The sequence below is a fragment of the Globicephala melas genome, chromosome 3, assembly GCF_963455315.2.
Source record: "Globicephala melas chromosome 3, mGloMel1.2, whole genome shotgun sequence".
Classification (NCBI taxonomy): domain Eukaryota; kingdom Metazoa; phylum Chordata; class Mammalia; order Artiodactyla; family Delphinidae; genus Globicephala; species Globicephala melas.
In genome coordinates this window covers 166916791-166931523 of record NC_083316.1, presented here as the reverse complement: position 1 = coordinate 166931523, position 14733 = coordinate 166916791, and the positions used below count along the sequence as shown (strand labels likewise).

The 14733-nt window shown below is 47.6% G+C and overlaps 1 protein-coding gene across 1 annotated transcript in view; it reads left to right on the top strand.

Moving 5' to 3' along the window:
- CATSPERD (cation channel sperm associated auxiliary subunit delta) overlaps positions 1 to 14733 on the top strand; it is a 39537-nt gene that overhangs the window by 4658 nt on the left and 20146 nt on the right. Inside the window, exons 4-10 of the mRNA XM_030879396.2 lie at positions 183 to 255; positions 1176 to 1290; positions 5227 to 5294; positions 6757 to 6870; positions 8078 to 8161; positions 11643 to 11793; positions 12545 to 12640. Of these exons, the coding sequence (XP_030735256.1) occupies positions 183 to 255; positions 1176 to 1290; positions 5227 to 5294; positions 6757 to 6870; positions 8078 to 8161; positions 11643 to 11793; positions 12545 to 12640 (701 nt within the window). The remainder of the gene's footprint in view (positions 1 to 182; positions 256 to 1175; positions 1291 to 5226; positions 5295 to 6756; positions 6871 to 8077; positions 8162 to 11642; positions 11794 to 12544; positions 12641 to 14733) is intronic.

The window sequence follows — 14733 nt, the reverse complement described above, 5'->3', positions numbered from 1 at the left end:
ACCCCCAACATCAAAAGAAATAATAAAATAAATAAGTAGATGATAGATAGATAGGGGCAAAATGGTTCCTTGTTAAGAAAAGAATTTCATTTGAATAGAACATTTTTAGAATGTCTGCCATTGTCTTTTTTCTTTTCTTGTGTGAGATTGTCCTAATTGAACCCTTTTATTGTTTATTTCAGAAGACAAGTTTTTCTCACGAAGAACAGCTTTGAGAGTAGTGTCCTTCCATTTTCCATCCCTACGTCAATGCAGGTAGTTATTTTGCTGAACGATCCGAGGGATGCTTGAAATAAGTAATACTTAGGGTTAGATATAGTTCAGAAAACACCACGCTAGTCTGTTTTTGTTAGTTTGGGGGCTTATTTTACGATGTACCTCTTAAAGACATTGAGAGCAATTTCTAAGCCAAAAGAAGGCTTGATTCTATTCTGCCCTTACTACCAAAACAGGTGCTTTTTCTTTCCCCTGAAAAAAGAACCAGAATTCTTGCAAGAGCTCCCTATAATTGGTTGTGTGATAGATTACATACACTGATTTCAGGGCCTCCCCAAATTGCCCTCAACCAAAACAGAAAAACCTGTACCCGCTTAGGAACTATCTTGAGAAATTTGACAGCACCTATGCTCCAGAAGCTTCCGCCATCTGCTAAAATACCAGTTTCTCTCATAAGTGACACACTTATCAGTTATGCTTATGATTCGTCATCTATGCTGTAGCCTTTATCCTCAGAGAAGATTTTTTTTAAATATTTATTTATGTAGGCTGTGCTGGGTCTTAGTTGCAGCACTTGGGATCTTCATGGCGGCATGCAGATTTCTTAGTTGTGGCATGCAGGATCTAGTTCCCCGACCAGGGATCGAACCCGGGCCCCCTGGATTGGGAGCATGGAGTCTTCGTCCGTGGACCACCAGGGAAGTGCCTATCCTCAGAGAAGGTTTTGACACAGGAGAAGGAGATGGAGCAAATTTAGCTATCCAAGGGCACCAAACACCAATTTCGACCTCCCCGTTTTGCTTTCAGCTAATCCCCAAGATACATGGTTCCCAATATCTAGGACCCAAAGAACTCTTGCTGGAATGAATGTTCCATGGATGCGTGTCTAGAAGTATCGCTTTCTGAATCGATGTCCGAAGAGATGTACATACTGATATTGTATATGTCATTACTCTTAGGTTGGCATACCAGAAGTAACATCAGCACATTTTGCTGGTTCAGTATTGCTGTTAGTAGTGAATCGAAAAGTCTATGTTTATGATTATGAAGCCAATTCCTGGAATGCATCTACAGGTATGCGTATTCTGTATTTTTTACTCTTGTTTGCATTTGACCAACATCAGAGAAAAGGCTCAGAAGAACAGACGATGCAGCTACTTGGATGTCAGCCCCTGGACATTTTTTTAAACTATTTATTTATTTATTTGGCTGCGTCAAGTCTTAGCTGCAGCACGCGGGATCATTGTTGACGCGTGTGGGATCTTCATTGAGGCGGGTGGGATCTTTAGTTGCTGGCATGCAGGATCTTTTAGTTGCGGCATGTGAACTCTTAGTTGCAGCATGTGGGCTCTTAGTTGTGGCCTGTGGGCTCTAGTTCCCTGACCAGGGATCGAACCTGAGCCCCCTGCATTGGGAGCGTGAAGTCTTAGCCACTGGACCACCAGGGAAGTCCCAGCCCCTGGACATTACATTGTCTGGTTGTTTTTTTTTTCTGCTGCACCAAGTGGCTTGCAGGATCTTAATTCCCCAAGCAGGGATTGAACCTGGGCAGTGAAAGCGTTGAGTCCTAACCACTGGACCACCAGGGAATTCCCTACGTTGTCCTTTAAAGTTCAATAAAAATTGGCCTGAAACCCCATCCCACGGGGGGGACTGAGTGTTTCCATCGAGGATTGTGGTAAACACAGCATGAATGGGCCACAGAGAATGGATAACGCAAGTAAAGCTGGGCTGCCTGGGGGCCAGTCTTTTTGTTGTTGTTGTTAATATTCATCTATTTATTTGGCTGAGCCAGGTTTTAGTTTGACATTCGGGATCTTTTAGTTGCGGCACATGAACTCTTAGTTGCAATGCGGGATCTAGTTCTCTGACCAGGGATCAAACCCTGGCCCCCTGCACTGGGAGCGCAGAGTCTTAACTGCTGGACCACGAAGGAAGTCCCTGGGGGCCAGTCTTATAACCATCTCATCAATTGGTCATATCCACCCCAAACATGCATCAGCCTCCAAGACATCAGTTGACCTACTCTTTACAGATCTTCCCACCCACAGCGACACTGCCTAAAATCTCTCCCTCCTCGCCACCTTCCTCTCTCTTCCTCCAAACTTCAACCATTGGTGGTTGAAGGGCTTTTCCTTCACGCCCCAATCCTCTCCCAGTGCCCCTCCTAATCTTCCAGTCCAATTCTTTTCTCTCTCACAATTCAAGGCTCTTTTCCCTTTCTGGGGGGGAGGGGCATACAAGTCACCATTTTAACCATTTTCAAGTGTACAGTTCAATGGCATTTAGTACATTCGCAATGGTGTGCAAAAGTCACCACTGTTGAGTACCAGAACATTGTCATCCCCCCGAAAGGAAACCCCGTCCTCATTCACAGTCCCTCCCCCTCCCCCTCCCCCAGCCCCTGGCAACCACTCACCCGCTCTCCATTTGTGTGGATTTGCCTGTCCTGGATGTTTCATATAAATGGAATCACACAACATGTGGCCTTTTTCCTCTGGGTTCTCTCACCGAGCATCACGTTTCTGAGATTCATCCATGTCGCAGCGTGTATTAGGAGGTCATTCCTTCTTATGGCTGAGTAACACTCCATTGTGTGGATTGACCACTTCTGTGTATCCATTCATCATCTGGTGGACATTGAGGTCGTTTCCCCCTTTGGTCCGTGGTGAATAGTGCCGCTGTGAACACCTGTGTACAAGTTTTTGTGTGGATACATGTTTTCAATTCTCTTGGGTAGGTACCTAGGAGTGGAATTGCTGGGTCAGATGGAAATTCTATATTTAACTTACGAAGGAACCATCAGGGCTCCTTGTAACGTAAGTCAGTCTACTCTCTGTCCTTCCTCTTCTCTCCATCAATTTGTTTACTAGCATCCCAACAGCTAACTCCCCATCCTCCTCCCCAGCCCTGCACCCACAATTCTACTTTGTCTCTATGAATGTGTCTCCTCTAGGGACCTCAAATGAGTGGGATCATACAGTATTGGGATCATACTTCACTGAGCATAATGTCCTCAAGGTTCATCCATGTTGTAACGTGTGTCAGAATTTCCTTCCTTTTTGGGACTTCCCTGATGACGCAGTGGTTAAGAATCTGCCTGCCAATGCAGGGGACACGGGTTCGATCCCTGGTCCGGGAAGATCCCACATGCCGTGGAGCAACTAAGCCCATGTGCCACAACTACTGAGCCTGCGCTCTACAGCCCGTGCTCTGCAACAAGAGAAACCACTGCAATGAGAAGCCCACGCACCGCAACGAAGAGTAGCCCCTGCTCGCCACAACTGGAGAAAGCCCGCGCACAGCAACCAATGCAGCCAAAAATAAATAAAATAAATACATTTATATATAAAAAAGAATTTCCTTCCTTTTTAATGCTGAATAGTATTCTATTGTATGAATGGACCACATTTTCTTATCTATTTATCTGTCAATGGACACTCGGCTGCTTCCATGTTTTAGCTATTGTGAATAATGCCAGTTTGAACATGTGTACACAGATGTCTCCTTGAGTCCCTGCTATTAGTTTTTGGTGGGTGTGTACCCAGAAGTGGAATTGGCTGGATCATATTTTCCATTTTGTGAGGAACCTCCACACTGTTTTCCACACTGCCGAACCATTTTACATTCCCACCACCAGTGTACAAGGTTTCCAATTTTTTTACATTGTCACTGAAGCTTGTTTTCTGTTTCTGTCATAGTAGCCATCCTAATGGGTGTGGGACAGTATCTCACTGTGGTTTTGCTTTGCATTTCCCTAATGATTAGTGATGTTGAGCATCTTTTCATGTGCTTGTTGGCCACGTGTGTATTTTCTTTGGAGCTGAAGCTTCTCCTTTTAAAACAGAATCAAAGAATGCCTTGCTAAGAGAAGGGCACCCTTCCTGCAATTTTGGCAGAGTCCTAAAAGAGTTTCTGCCAAAGCAGTGGGGTATTTTTTTTAATATATTATCCCCCTGCCCTGCATGGCTTGTGGGCTCTTTCTTTTTTCAAGTTTTATCTTTTCTCTCTCTCTTTTTTTAAAAATTTTATTTATTTATTTATTATTTTTGGCTGCATTGGGTCTTCGTTGCTGCACACAGGCTCTCTCTAGTCGCGGCGAGCGGGGGCTACTCTTCGTTGCAGTGCGTGGGCTTCTCATAGCGGTGGCTTCTCTTGTTGCGGAGCACGGGCTCTAGAGCGCAGGTTCAGTAGTTGTGGCGCACAGGCTTAGTTGCTCTGCGGCAGGTGGGATCTTCCTGGACCAGGGATTGAACCCGTGTCCCCTGCATTGTCAGGCAGATTCCTAACCACTGCACCACCAAGGAAGACCCCAAACCAGTGGTTCTTAACAAGGGACAATTCTGCCCCTCACCCGCCAGATGACACTTGGCAATGTCTGAAGACATTTTTGGTTGTCAAGACTAGAGGAGAGGTACTTCCCTGGAGGTCCAGTGGGTAAGACTCCAAGCTCCCAATGCAGGGGGCCCAGGTTCAATCCCTGGTCAGGGAACTAGAGCCCACATGCATGCCACAACTAAAAGAGTTCACATGCTGCAACTAAGAGTTTGCACGCCACAGCTAAGATCCCTCATGTCACAACTAAGATCTGACACAGCCTAAATAAATAAATTCTATTTGGAAAAAAAAGACTCCGTGCTTTCACTGCAGGGGTCACATGTTCCATCCCTGGTCAGGAACTAAGATCCTACATGCCATAAATTTAAAAAAAAATTTTTAACTAAAAAAAAAAAGGATGCTTTGTGATCTAAAGCTTAAGAAAAACCTTAAAAAAAAAAGACTGGAGTAGAGTTCCACTGGTTAAATAAATCATTATATAACTAATTGAATAAGTTAAATAAGTCAGTAGAAGCAGGGATGCTGCAAAACATCCTACCGTGCCCAGGAGCCCCTTCAGCTGAGAACGATCTGGCCCCAGATGTCAGTGTGGAGGATGAGAAGCCCTGCTCTAACCTTCTCTCTGAACGTTCAGGGAACTCAGAGAGCATTTCAATGCCCTTTTCCTTTCAGGTGTAGAACACCCTGTTTCACATATTTCTGGTGACAACTGTTGTTACAGTGGAAATTCCTTTTGCATGGTGAGTACCATGTGTTGTATCTCATTTTTTACTCTGCTGTGAGCTAATTATGAATGGAAATAAAGACAGTGTAGGGACTTCCCTGGCGGTCCAGCGGTTAGGACTCCATGCTTCCACTGCAGGGGTCACGGGTTTGATCCCTGGTCAGGGAACTAAGATACCGCATGCCATGCAGCGAAGCAGGAAAAAAAAAAAGTGTAAGCCTTGAGGGCTGGGACAGGGGTGGACTCAGGACTCAGGCCATGTTATCTCCCAGGGTTCAGAAGAGGACCGAGAGCCCGTGGGAGGGCTCTGGAGCTCCTGGGATCATCTGGCTGACACACTGTGAATATATCCATCTATCTTCTTTTTTTAAAACCTGTTATTCTGAAATCATTATAGATGTACAGGAAGTTGAAAAAATAATACAGAGTCCCATGTATCCCTCACCCAGTTTCCCCCAGTGGTTACATCTTACATAACTATAGTGATACAAACAGGAAATTGACATGGATACAACTGCCTAAAGTCAGAGAACCGCTATTGCCATCAAAACACTGAACTGGGGCTTCCCTGGTGGCGCAGTGGTTGAGAGTCCGCCTGCCAATGCAGCGGACATGGGTTCGTGCCCCGGTCTGGGAGGATCCCACATGCCGCGGAGCAGCTGGGCCCGTGGGCCATGGCCGCTGAGCCTGCGCATCCGGAGGCTGTGCTCCGCAGCGGGAGAGGCCACAACAGTGAGAGGCCCGTGTACCACACACACAAAAAAAGAAACAAAGGAAAACCCTGAACTGATTCATGGCCCCAAAACTCTCCATACCTCTGTGCCCTGCCCTAACCCCTGGCAACCACTAACGTGTTCTCCATCTCTCTAATTTTATCATGTCGAGAATGTCGTATAAATGGGATCATTCAATATGAAACCTTTGGGGACTAGCTTTTCTCAGCAAAGTTCTCAGGAGACTCATCTGATTTGTCACGTATATGTGTAGTCTGCTCTTTTCCACAGTGGTGGGTGTACCAGCATTGGGTTGTTTCCACTCTTTGGCTGGTGCAAATAAAGCCACTATAAATGTTCATGTACAGGTGTTTGTGTGGACATAAGTTTTCATCTCTCTGGGTTAAATGCCCAGGCATGTTATCACTGGCATCTGTCCTCCCTGCTTTTTAAATTGAGATGTCACTGATATACCACACTGTGTAAAGTTAAGGTATACAACGTGTTGATTTGCACATTTACATGTTGCGGTATGATTACCATCCTGTCATGTCACAAAATTACCATTGCTTTTCTGTTGTGGAAACAAGATCTAGTTTCTCAGGAACTTTGAAGTTTCTAATATGGTATTGCTGTCTGTGATCACTATGCTATGCATTAGACCTCCAGAACTGATTTATCTGTTTAAAGAACATCTCCCCAGCCGCCGCCCCCCCACCTTCTATCTCCTTTTAAAGAGGCTGTTTTATTTGTGTGTTCTTCCAGGATATAAGTAACTCGGTTTTTGCTTATTTGCGTGGAGATCAGATATCTCAGGCCAATATCTATTTCTCAAATACCCGGGGATACAGATTTCAGAAATATTCCCAGGAAAGACAGGTATGTTCAATTTGGTAAGAAAATGAACAAACAAACAGAAAAATGTGTCCTGTGGGATAGGAGTAATTAGCTGTCTGTGGCGAGCAAGGACTTTTCTCTCTCGAAGAGTCCAGCGGATGGGAGCGTAGGGAAGAATTTCAGGTCAGAGCAGCTGGCTAGGGAGATTAGGAAGTTAGGAAAGGAGACAGCACGGTTCATGGAAAAAAGCTTGTGCCATAGTAAAGGCTGCACATGGATTACAACATCAGGTACCACCAGCATCCCCATCTTACAGATGAGAGAACTGGACTGGGTTGAACATGTGTCCCCCTAAAATTCATGTCCACCCTGAAACCTCAGAATGTCACCTTCCTTGGAAATAGGATTTTTGTAGATGTAATTAGTTAAGATGAGGTTTTCCTGGATTAGGGCTTAGTAAACTTAATTGCTACCGAAAGACCATACCTCCAAATACCATCATTTTGGGGATGCTATGGTCTGAATGTTTGTGTCCCCCCCCGAAATTCATATGTTGAAATCCTAATGCCTGATGTGATGTATTAGGAGATGGGGGCCTTTGGGAGGTGCTTAGGTCATGAGGGTGGAGCCCTTATGAATGAGATTAGTGCCCTTATAAAGGAGGGCACTGTTGTTATAAGCCTCCCAGTCTATGGTATTTTGTTATAGCAGCCCTAACAGACGAAGACATGGGGTTAGGGTTTCAACCTATGAATTGGGGGAGGACACTGTATATAATAGAAATACTCCCCACCCCGACACACACACACACAACCAAATAACAGAGGCTTAAATAAAATGGTGGTCTTTCTCTCTTACCTGAAAAGTGTCTGGAGGGAGCCAGCTGGGTTGCCAGGGCAATCTGTCCCACTGTCCCTAGGTTGGGGTCCTTGGTCTCATGCTCCAACTTGCCTGCTCGTGGGCACTTTGCTGACCAGCCAAAGATCAGGAGTGAGGAACCTAGGCAGGACTGAGGGACCTAGGCAGGCACCTCACAGTGTGGGTCACACCACTTCCCCTATCAGCCCAGGCAAAGCCAACTTCATTCAAAGTTCTGCCCTACATGCTACATTTTTACAGAGGGAAAACAGATCACAATATTGTTAAAAAGAAAAAGACTTTCCTTCCTTTTAGCTTACTGGATAATCTAGAGTTAAATTTAGAATTAAGCACACGTTTAAGACTTACTTCTATTTTGTTTGTTTCGTAGGCAGAACTAGTCGGTTCCTTGGGCGGGATCTTCTACTTCTACTCCCTCTCACAGGTTGGGCTGCTTCTCGTTGACCAACGGAAGGTGAGTACCTTTTGGACTGGGAAGAACCACTTCAGTGACCCTTACCCCAAGCCAGGTTTTTGTCAAAACTCACACACTTAGATTTTCATATCTGAAATCCATCTAGCTTTTCATTCACCTGTCCATCCATGTATCCATCCACCCACTCATTGACCCACCTACTCATCCATCCACATATCCATCTATCAATCTATCCATTCTTCCATTTATCTATTTATCCAACCACCCACCCATCCTTCCATCTACCTACTCATCCATCCATCCATTAACCTACTTATTCATTAATCCATCCATCCATCCATCCACCAACCCACCTACCCACCCATCTACTCATCCATCCACCCATCCATCCATCTATTCATTCTTCCATTTATCTATTTATCCATCCACCTATCTACCCACCTACTCATCCGTCCATCAACCTACTTATCCATCCATCCACCCATCCATTAACCTGCTTATCCTTCCATCCACCCATCCATCCACACATCCATCCATTCATCCATCTACTCAACCATCCATCCACCCAGCTACCTATTCATCCATATACCCTTCCACCCACCCACACGCCCACCATCTCTCTCTCCCCCCATTCATTAGCTCATTCAGGCATGCACTCAGCAATATTTAAGTAGGTCTAGGAGGTGCTGGGCACTAAGGGATAAAATACAAGGTGTGGTGCATGTGTCACGGGTGGCACCCAAGACCATTTTAAATGCCTCACGTCAACCCTTTTGTTAACAGTTATTTTCACGTGGATTCAGAAAATCGGGACATGAAAACTGTGACTTCACAGGTATCATTTAGGATAAGACTAAGTTAAGAAGAGGAATCAGTCCATGCAAAGTGCATCTGAAGAAAAAATATTAAGTCAGGCAAAGATTAAAGTACAGCCAGTACCCCCGTGTTGCAAAATCTGTAAGCAAGGTGTGCCACTCTGAAGTTTGGGGGAGACCCACCATCAGGAAGCTCCCAGAGGCTGGGCTGCTACCTGGTGGCTGCAAGCCCCACCCTCTAACCACACGGCGGGCCCAGACCCCCACCCAGAGTCCCTCATGAGCACGCACTGCCAGGGCGCCTGGTGAATGAGACACTCCCAGACTCTGGAAATCCCAAGAAAGTAGAGGTGGCTGAGGAGTCCGGCTCTGGTTACAACCTGTGCATGGTTTCCCAGATCTGACCACAGGCAGTCACAAGGCTCTACCTGGAGGGCATGGGGGCGGAGGTTGGGGGAGCTGCCCTCCCCACTCCACACCTGGGGCACGATGCACGGGCAGGCTCTGAAGGCGTTGTGGTCAAGGACTCCTGCCTCCGGTCAGGCAGGCTCTGCGCATCTCTGCATTCCCAGCCCAGGCTTGGTCTTCAGACCTCTGACTCCTGAGGGAGGGAGGAGGGGGAAGCCTGGAGCCACTTCCCGGCTCTCTGACTCAGTACTTTTCAGTTCCTGGCCCTTCCACCTCCCGAGGCCGAGGCCCTGGGTGTTTTTTTTTTTTTTTTTTTGCTTGTTTGTTTGTTTGTTTTTTGGCCACACCATGCGGCATGCGAGATCTTAGTTCCCCAGCCAGATCAGGGATCGAACCGTGCACCCTGCAGTAGAAGCACGGATTCCTAAATCACTGGACCGTCAGGGAAGTCCCTGCAGGCGCCTTTTGACTGGGGCTTCCCACACAGGGAAATGAACCCCACCCCTGCGCTGACCCAGGGGACCCTCCGCGGTTCCGTTGCGGAGGGACGAACAGGGGCCCTTGGCGTTTTCTCTGGCCTGGGCTCTTAAGCCACCGCAGTGAGCAATTAAAAGCGGAATGCACTCTAGTGTTTGGCTCGTTGTCTTAATTGGCTACTCGGACCCCTGGCAGCTCTGCTGAGATGATGCGTCTCAGGCTCCAGGGACCGGCAGGCAGCCAACCCATCGCTGAGCAGGCGTGGGCTGGGGGCTGCGGACTCACATTCACTCACGGTCCCTTAGCGCGCCTAGTGAGGATGGGTGGGTCTGGCCCCTGCGGCCGCGGTGGGGGCGGGGCGAGTCAAGGTCAGCAGCCCGTGCACAGTCCACCGTGGCCCTGACCCGCTAAGCTTCTCTCCTCGCCCCAGGAGGCACTTAGAAAGCCACCCAGGGAACTCCCTGGTGGTCCAGTGGTTAGGACTCGGCACTTTCACTGCAGGGGCCACGTGTTCCATCCGTGGTCGGGGAACTAGGATCCTGCAAACCACGTACATCTGCTGCAAACTCGGAGGCACTCGGCAAGCCATCCTGGGGAAAATCTCTCCCTCCGCCTCGGTGCATCTTCTGGAAAACGGATGCCAGTATCTTGGTGGGACTCACTTATGAACCAGTGTCAGTGTTGGGTTTTTTTAAATATATAAATTTTATTTATTTTTGGCTACGTTGGGTCTTCGTTGCTGCACGCAGGTTTTCTCTAGTTGAGGAGAGCGGAGCTACTCTTCGTTGCGGTGCGCGAGCTTCTCATTGCAGTGGCTTCTCTTGTTGCGGAGCACAGGCTCTAGACGCATGGGCTTCAGTAGTTGTGGCATGGGGGCTCAGTAGTTGTGGTACATGGGCTTAGTTGCTCCGCAGCATGTGGGATCTTCCCGGACCAGGGCTCGAACCCACGTCCCCTGCAGTGGCAGGCGGGTTCCTAACCACTGCACCACCAGGGAGGCCCCAGTGTTGGGTTTTTTAATTCCATCCTTGTGTAGTGCTGTCAGAGGTCTTCCGTAAAGAACAGATGATAGAAAAGAATCTGAAAAGGAATTTATATATAACTGAATCACTTTGCTATACACCAGAAACTATTGCAACATTGTACATCAACTATACTTTAATTTAAAAAAAAGAGCAGATGAGAGAGAACTTTGAGAACCACGGAGAGTAATTTAGACTTTACTTAAGAGCCAGACCTTAGAGGGTCACAAGACACAAAAGGCTGTTAGGAAAAGAATCGGTGGGGGCGGGGGTTGGGGCGGGTGCAGAATTCCCTGGCGGTCCAGTGGTTAGGACTCTGCGCTTTCACTGCCAGGGCCGGGTTTGATCCCTGATCGTGGAATTAAGATCCCGTAAGCCACAGGACATGGCCAAAAAAAAAAAGAAAGAAAAGAATCTGGGGACCAGCCCTGGGAAATCAGCTTGAATAATAATCCAGGTACAAGGGCACCAACGTGGGCGTGGCAGAGCAGAAGGAGAGAGAGGGCTCTCAGCACCGCGGGGGTGTCCTTTGTCATGAGGGCCCATCCCGGGTGCTGTGGGGTGTAGAGCAGCCACCTGCCCCCACTTATTCGATACCAGGAGCCCTGCAAGTCATGACATCCACAGATGAGCCCAGACTCTGTCCAGTGTCCCCTGGGGGCAGAATCACCCCAAGCTGAGAACCACCGGACTAGGTAATAAGGTCTGAAGAAAGTTCCAGTGACAAAGCACATGGACTCACACAGTTCTATTGCGGTCATTTCTTTTCTTGCTCAAGATTCAATATTCTTCTCTCAGGCCATGTTCGGCTACTCAGACCACCCCCTGAACCGCAGTTTTGGGCTGCCCTTTGACTACAATGGGACCCTTGACATCCTTATTGCTCCGGGCCAGAAAGGCATCCTGATCTTCTGGTTTGAGAAGAGCCTGCTGGTTTCCCGAAACGCAGGTGAGCGAGGCCCAGGCTCAGGGTGGGCAAGCACAAGCGGTCATTTTTTCTCTCCCTGACCTGAGTGGATGACGACAAGCCCATTGTCACTTTGCCATCCTCACTTCGACCCCCCAACCCCCATTTCCCTCCTCCTGGGATATTTAGGCCCTGAAGGCAGGTTCTGAAAGTCACTGGACGCCTAGGGCAGAGGGGCCAAGTCCAGGAACTGCAGATCTTGTTTTGAGGCCTAGACACATGAGCCCCAGCCTACCAGCCCAAGTAAGGAGAAGAGCAAAAGGCAGCCCCCCCAGGAGGAGGTGCTGTCAGGGACCTCTGGGCACAACAGTGGCTGCCAGAGCACCCACAATTGCAGCACGCCCCCTAGTACCAGTCAGCCACCTGAACACAGCTGTTTCCTTCCAATGCAAGAAAAGGGCTTAGGGCTGGCCTGGCCATGGGGGGTGGGTGGGGGGCATTTCAGAAAGAAAGTTCTGATTACATGTTACCTGTATAGTAAAAGGCATCCTGCAGTTCACCTGGTATCCAGTCCATTCCTCAGAGCTCTCACATCAAGAAGATTGGGCGGGGGGGGGTCGCATTTTCTTAAACCTAAGGAATTCTATGTGATGTTTTACAGCATTGCATCTCACGGCTGCATTTTCCTTGATTCTTTATCATCTGAGTCGTAAACCGAGGGGCCAGGTGGGCAGCGGGGGATCCCGTGCCTAATACGTGCTCATGTCTCGCGATTTGCTCTGTCATCTCCTAGGTCAGCTGGTCAACCCTGTCCATGTGCGAGAAGGACAACACATCTTGTATTCTTCCATCTCTGAAGCCAACATCACCATCCACAGCGTTGCTGCCAGTGCGTGCCCGGCCTGAGGGTAGCTTTCTAGAAGTGCTTTAGACCTGACTTATTCACCTCTGACCCCCTAGATCCAGCCTGGCCAAAACAGAAACAAAATACGGTTATCACACATTCTGGAACTCAGAGCAGAAACTTTTGTGCCCTTTCACAGTGAAATGGAATGTCAGTTGGATATCGTTTGCTGGGGCTGCTCTGACAAAGCACCCCAAACTGGGTGAATTAGAACAGACATTTATTGTCTCCCAGTTCTGGAGGCCAGAAGTCTGAGGTCAAGGTGTTGGCAGGGCCAGTTCCTTCGGAGGCCTCTCCCGTCGGCTTGCAGACGGCCGTCTTCCCCTTGTGCCCTCCCATCATCTTCCCTCTGTGTACGCCTGTATCCAAATTTCCCTTTTACAAGGACGCCAGTCCTATTGGAGTAGGGCCGACCCGAATGACCTCACCTTAACCGTATCACCTGTGTAAAGACCCTGGCTCCAAATCAGGCCACATCCTGGGGAGGTCCGGGGGGTTAGGGCTTCAACATATCTTGTTTGGAGGGGACACAATTCAGCCCATGACAGATGGCACCCCCAGGAGTTCTTTGCCAGTGAATTGTTGTCCTGCTGCTGTCCTGCCGCTGGTTCAGTCAGGTAAAATGAAACCCACCAGTGTAATTTTTCTCCTCACATGCTCCTCACTATTTGAGGCAAATAGTGCAGCAAACTGTGGAGTCATGTGACCTTTTTTTGTTTTTTTTTTGGCCACACAGCATGGCATGTGGGATCTTCCCTGTCCAGGGATCGAACCCGTACCCCCTGCAGTGGAAGCACGGAGTCTTAACCACTGGACTGCCAGCGAAGTCCCCTGTAATTTTTTAAAAGTATTTATTTATTTTTTTATTTGGTTGCACCAGGTCTCAGTTGTGGCAGGCAGTCTCCTTAGCTGTGGCTCACAGGCTCCTTAGTTGTGGCTCACAGGCTCCTTAGTCGTGGCATGCGAACTCTCAGTTGCAGCATGCATGTGGGATCTAATTCCCTGACCAGGGATCGAACCCGGGCCCCCTGCATTGGAAGCGCAGGGTCTTGTCCACTGTGACACCAGGGAAGTCCCACCCGTGTAACTTTTAAGATCCCATATTTCCCTGTTTGCCTATCACTGAGTTACCTCCTACTGTCTATGTCCGTTTATCTGTTAAACGTTAATTTATCATGATAGAAAGTAATGATATAAAAGTAATTTATAGGGGCTTCCCTGGTGGCGCAGTGGTTGAGAGTCTGCCTGCCGATGCAGGGGACGCGGGTTCGTGCCTCAGTCCAGGAAGATCCCACATGCCGCGGAGCGGCTGGGCCCGTGAGCCATGTCCGCGCTCCGCAACGGGAGAGGCCACAGCAGTGAGAGGCCCGCATACCGCAAAAAAAAAAAAAAAAAAAGTAATTTATAATTATGCCAGTGATGCATGGTCCTTTAAAAGTTTGTTTTTTTTTAAACATTACAACTATAATTAAAGTCCTTTTGACCAGCTTTTTGAATCCAGGCCCCTCTTTGGCTTCCTAAAGGTCATCACTGTTAGGAATCTGGAAAGTATCTTTTTAGCCAGTTGAAAGCCTCACAACCTATATTAAATATGGACCTGCTGAAAATGTACAGCGTCATCTGTGTAGCTTGTTGTGGTTGCTTTTTTTTTTTCCCTTTTTCCCCCATTTTTTCTTTTCATTTATTGAAATAGAGTTGATATACACTATTATATTGGTTTCAGGTGTACTACGTAGTGATTTGACATTTGCCTATGTTATGAAGTGATGAGTCGCAAGGATGTGATATACCGCATAAGGAATACGGTTAATATTATTGTAATAACTTGGTAGGGGGATAGATGTTGTGGTTGCTTTTTATGTAAATGGTATCGTATTATCGTTGAGTCATTCTCCTGTTTGCCTTTTCCATTACCCATCATTTTCTGTTTTATTGTGGTAACAACACTTAACATGAGATCTACCCCCTGAACACATTTTTAAGTGCACAGTACAGTTTTAAGTATACGCACAATGTGGTCCAGCCGATCTCTAGAATGTATTCATCGTGTGTAACTGAAACTGCCCCATTAAACACGA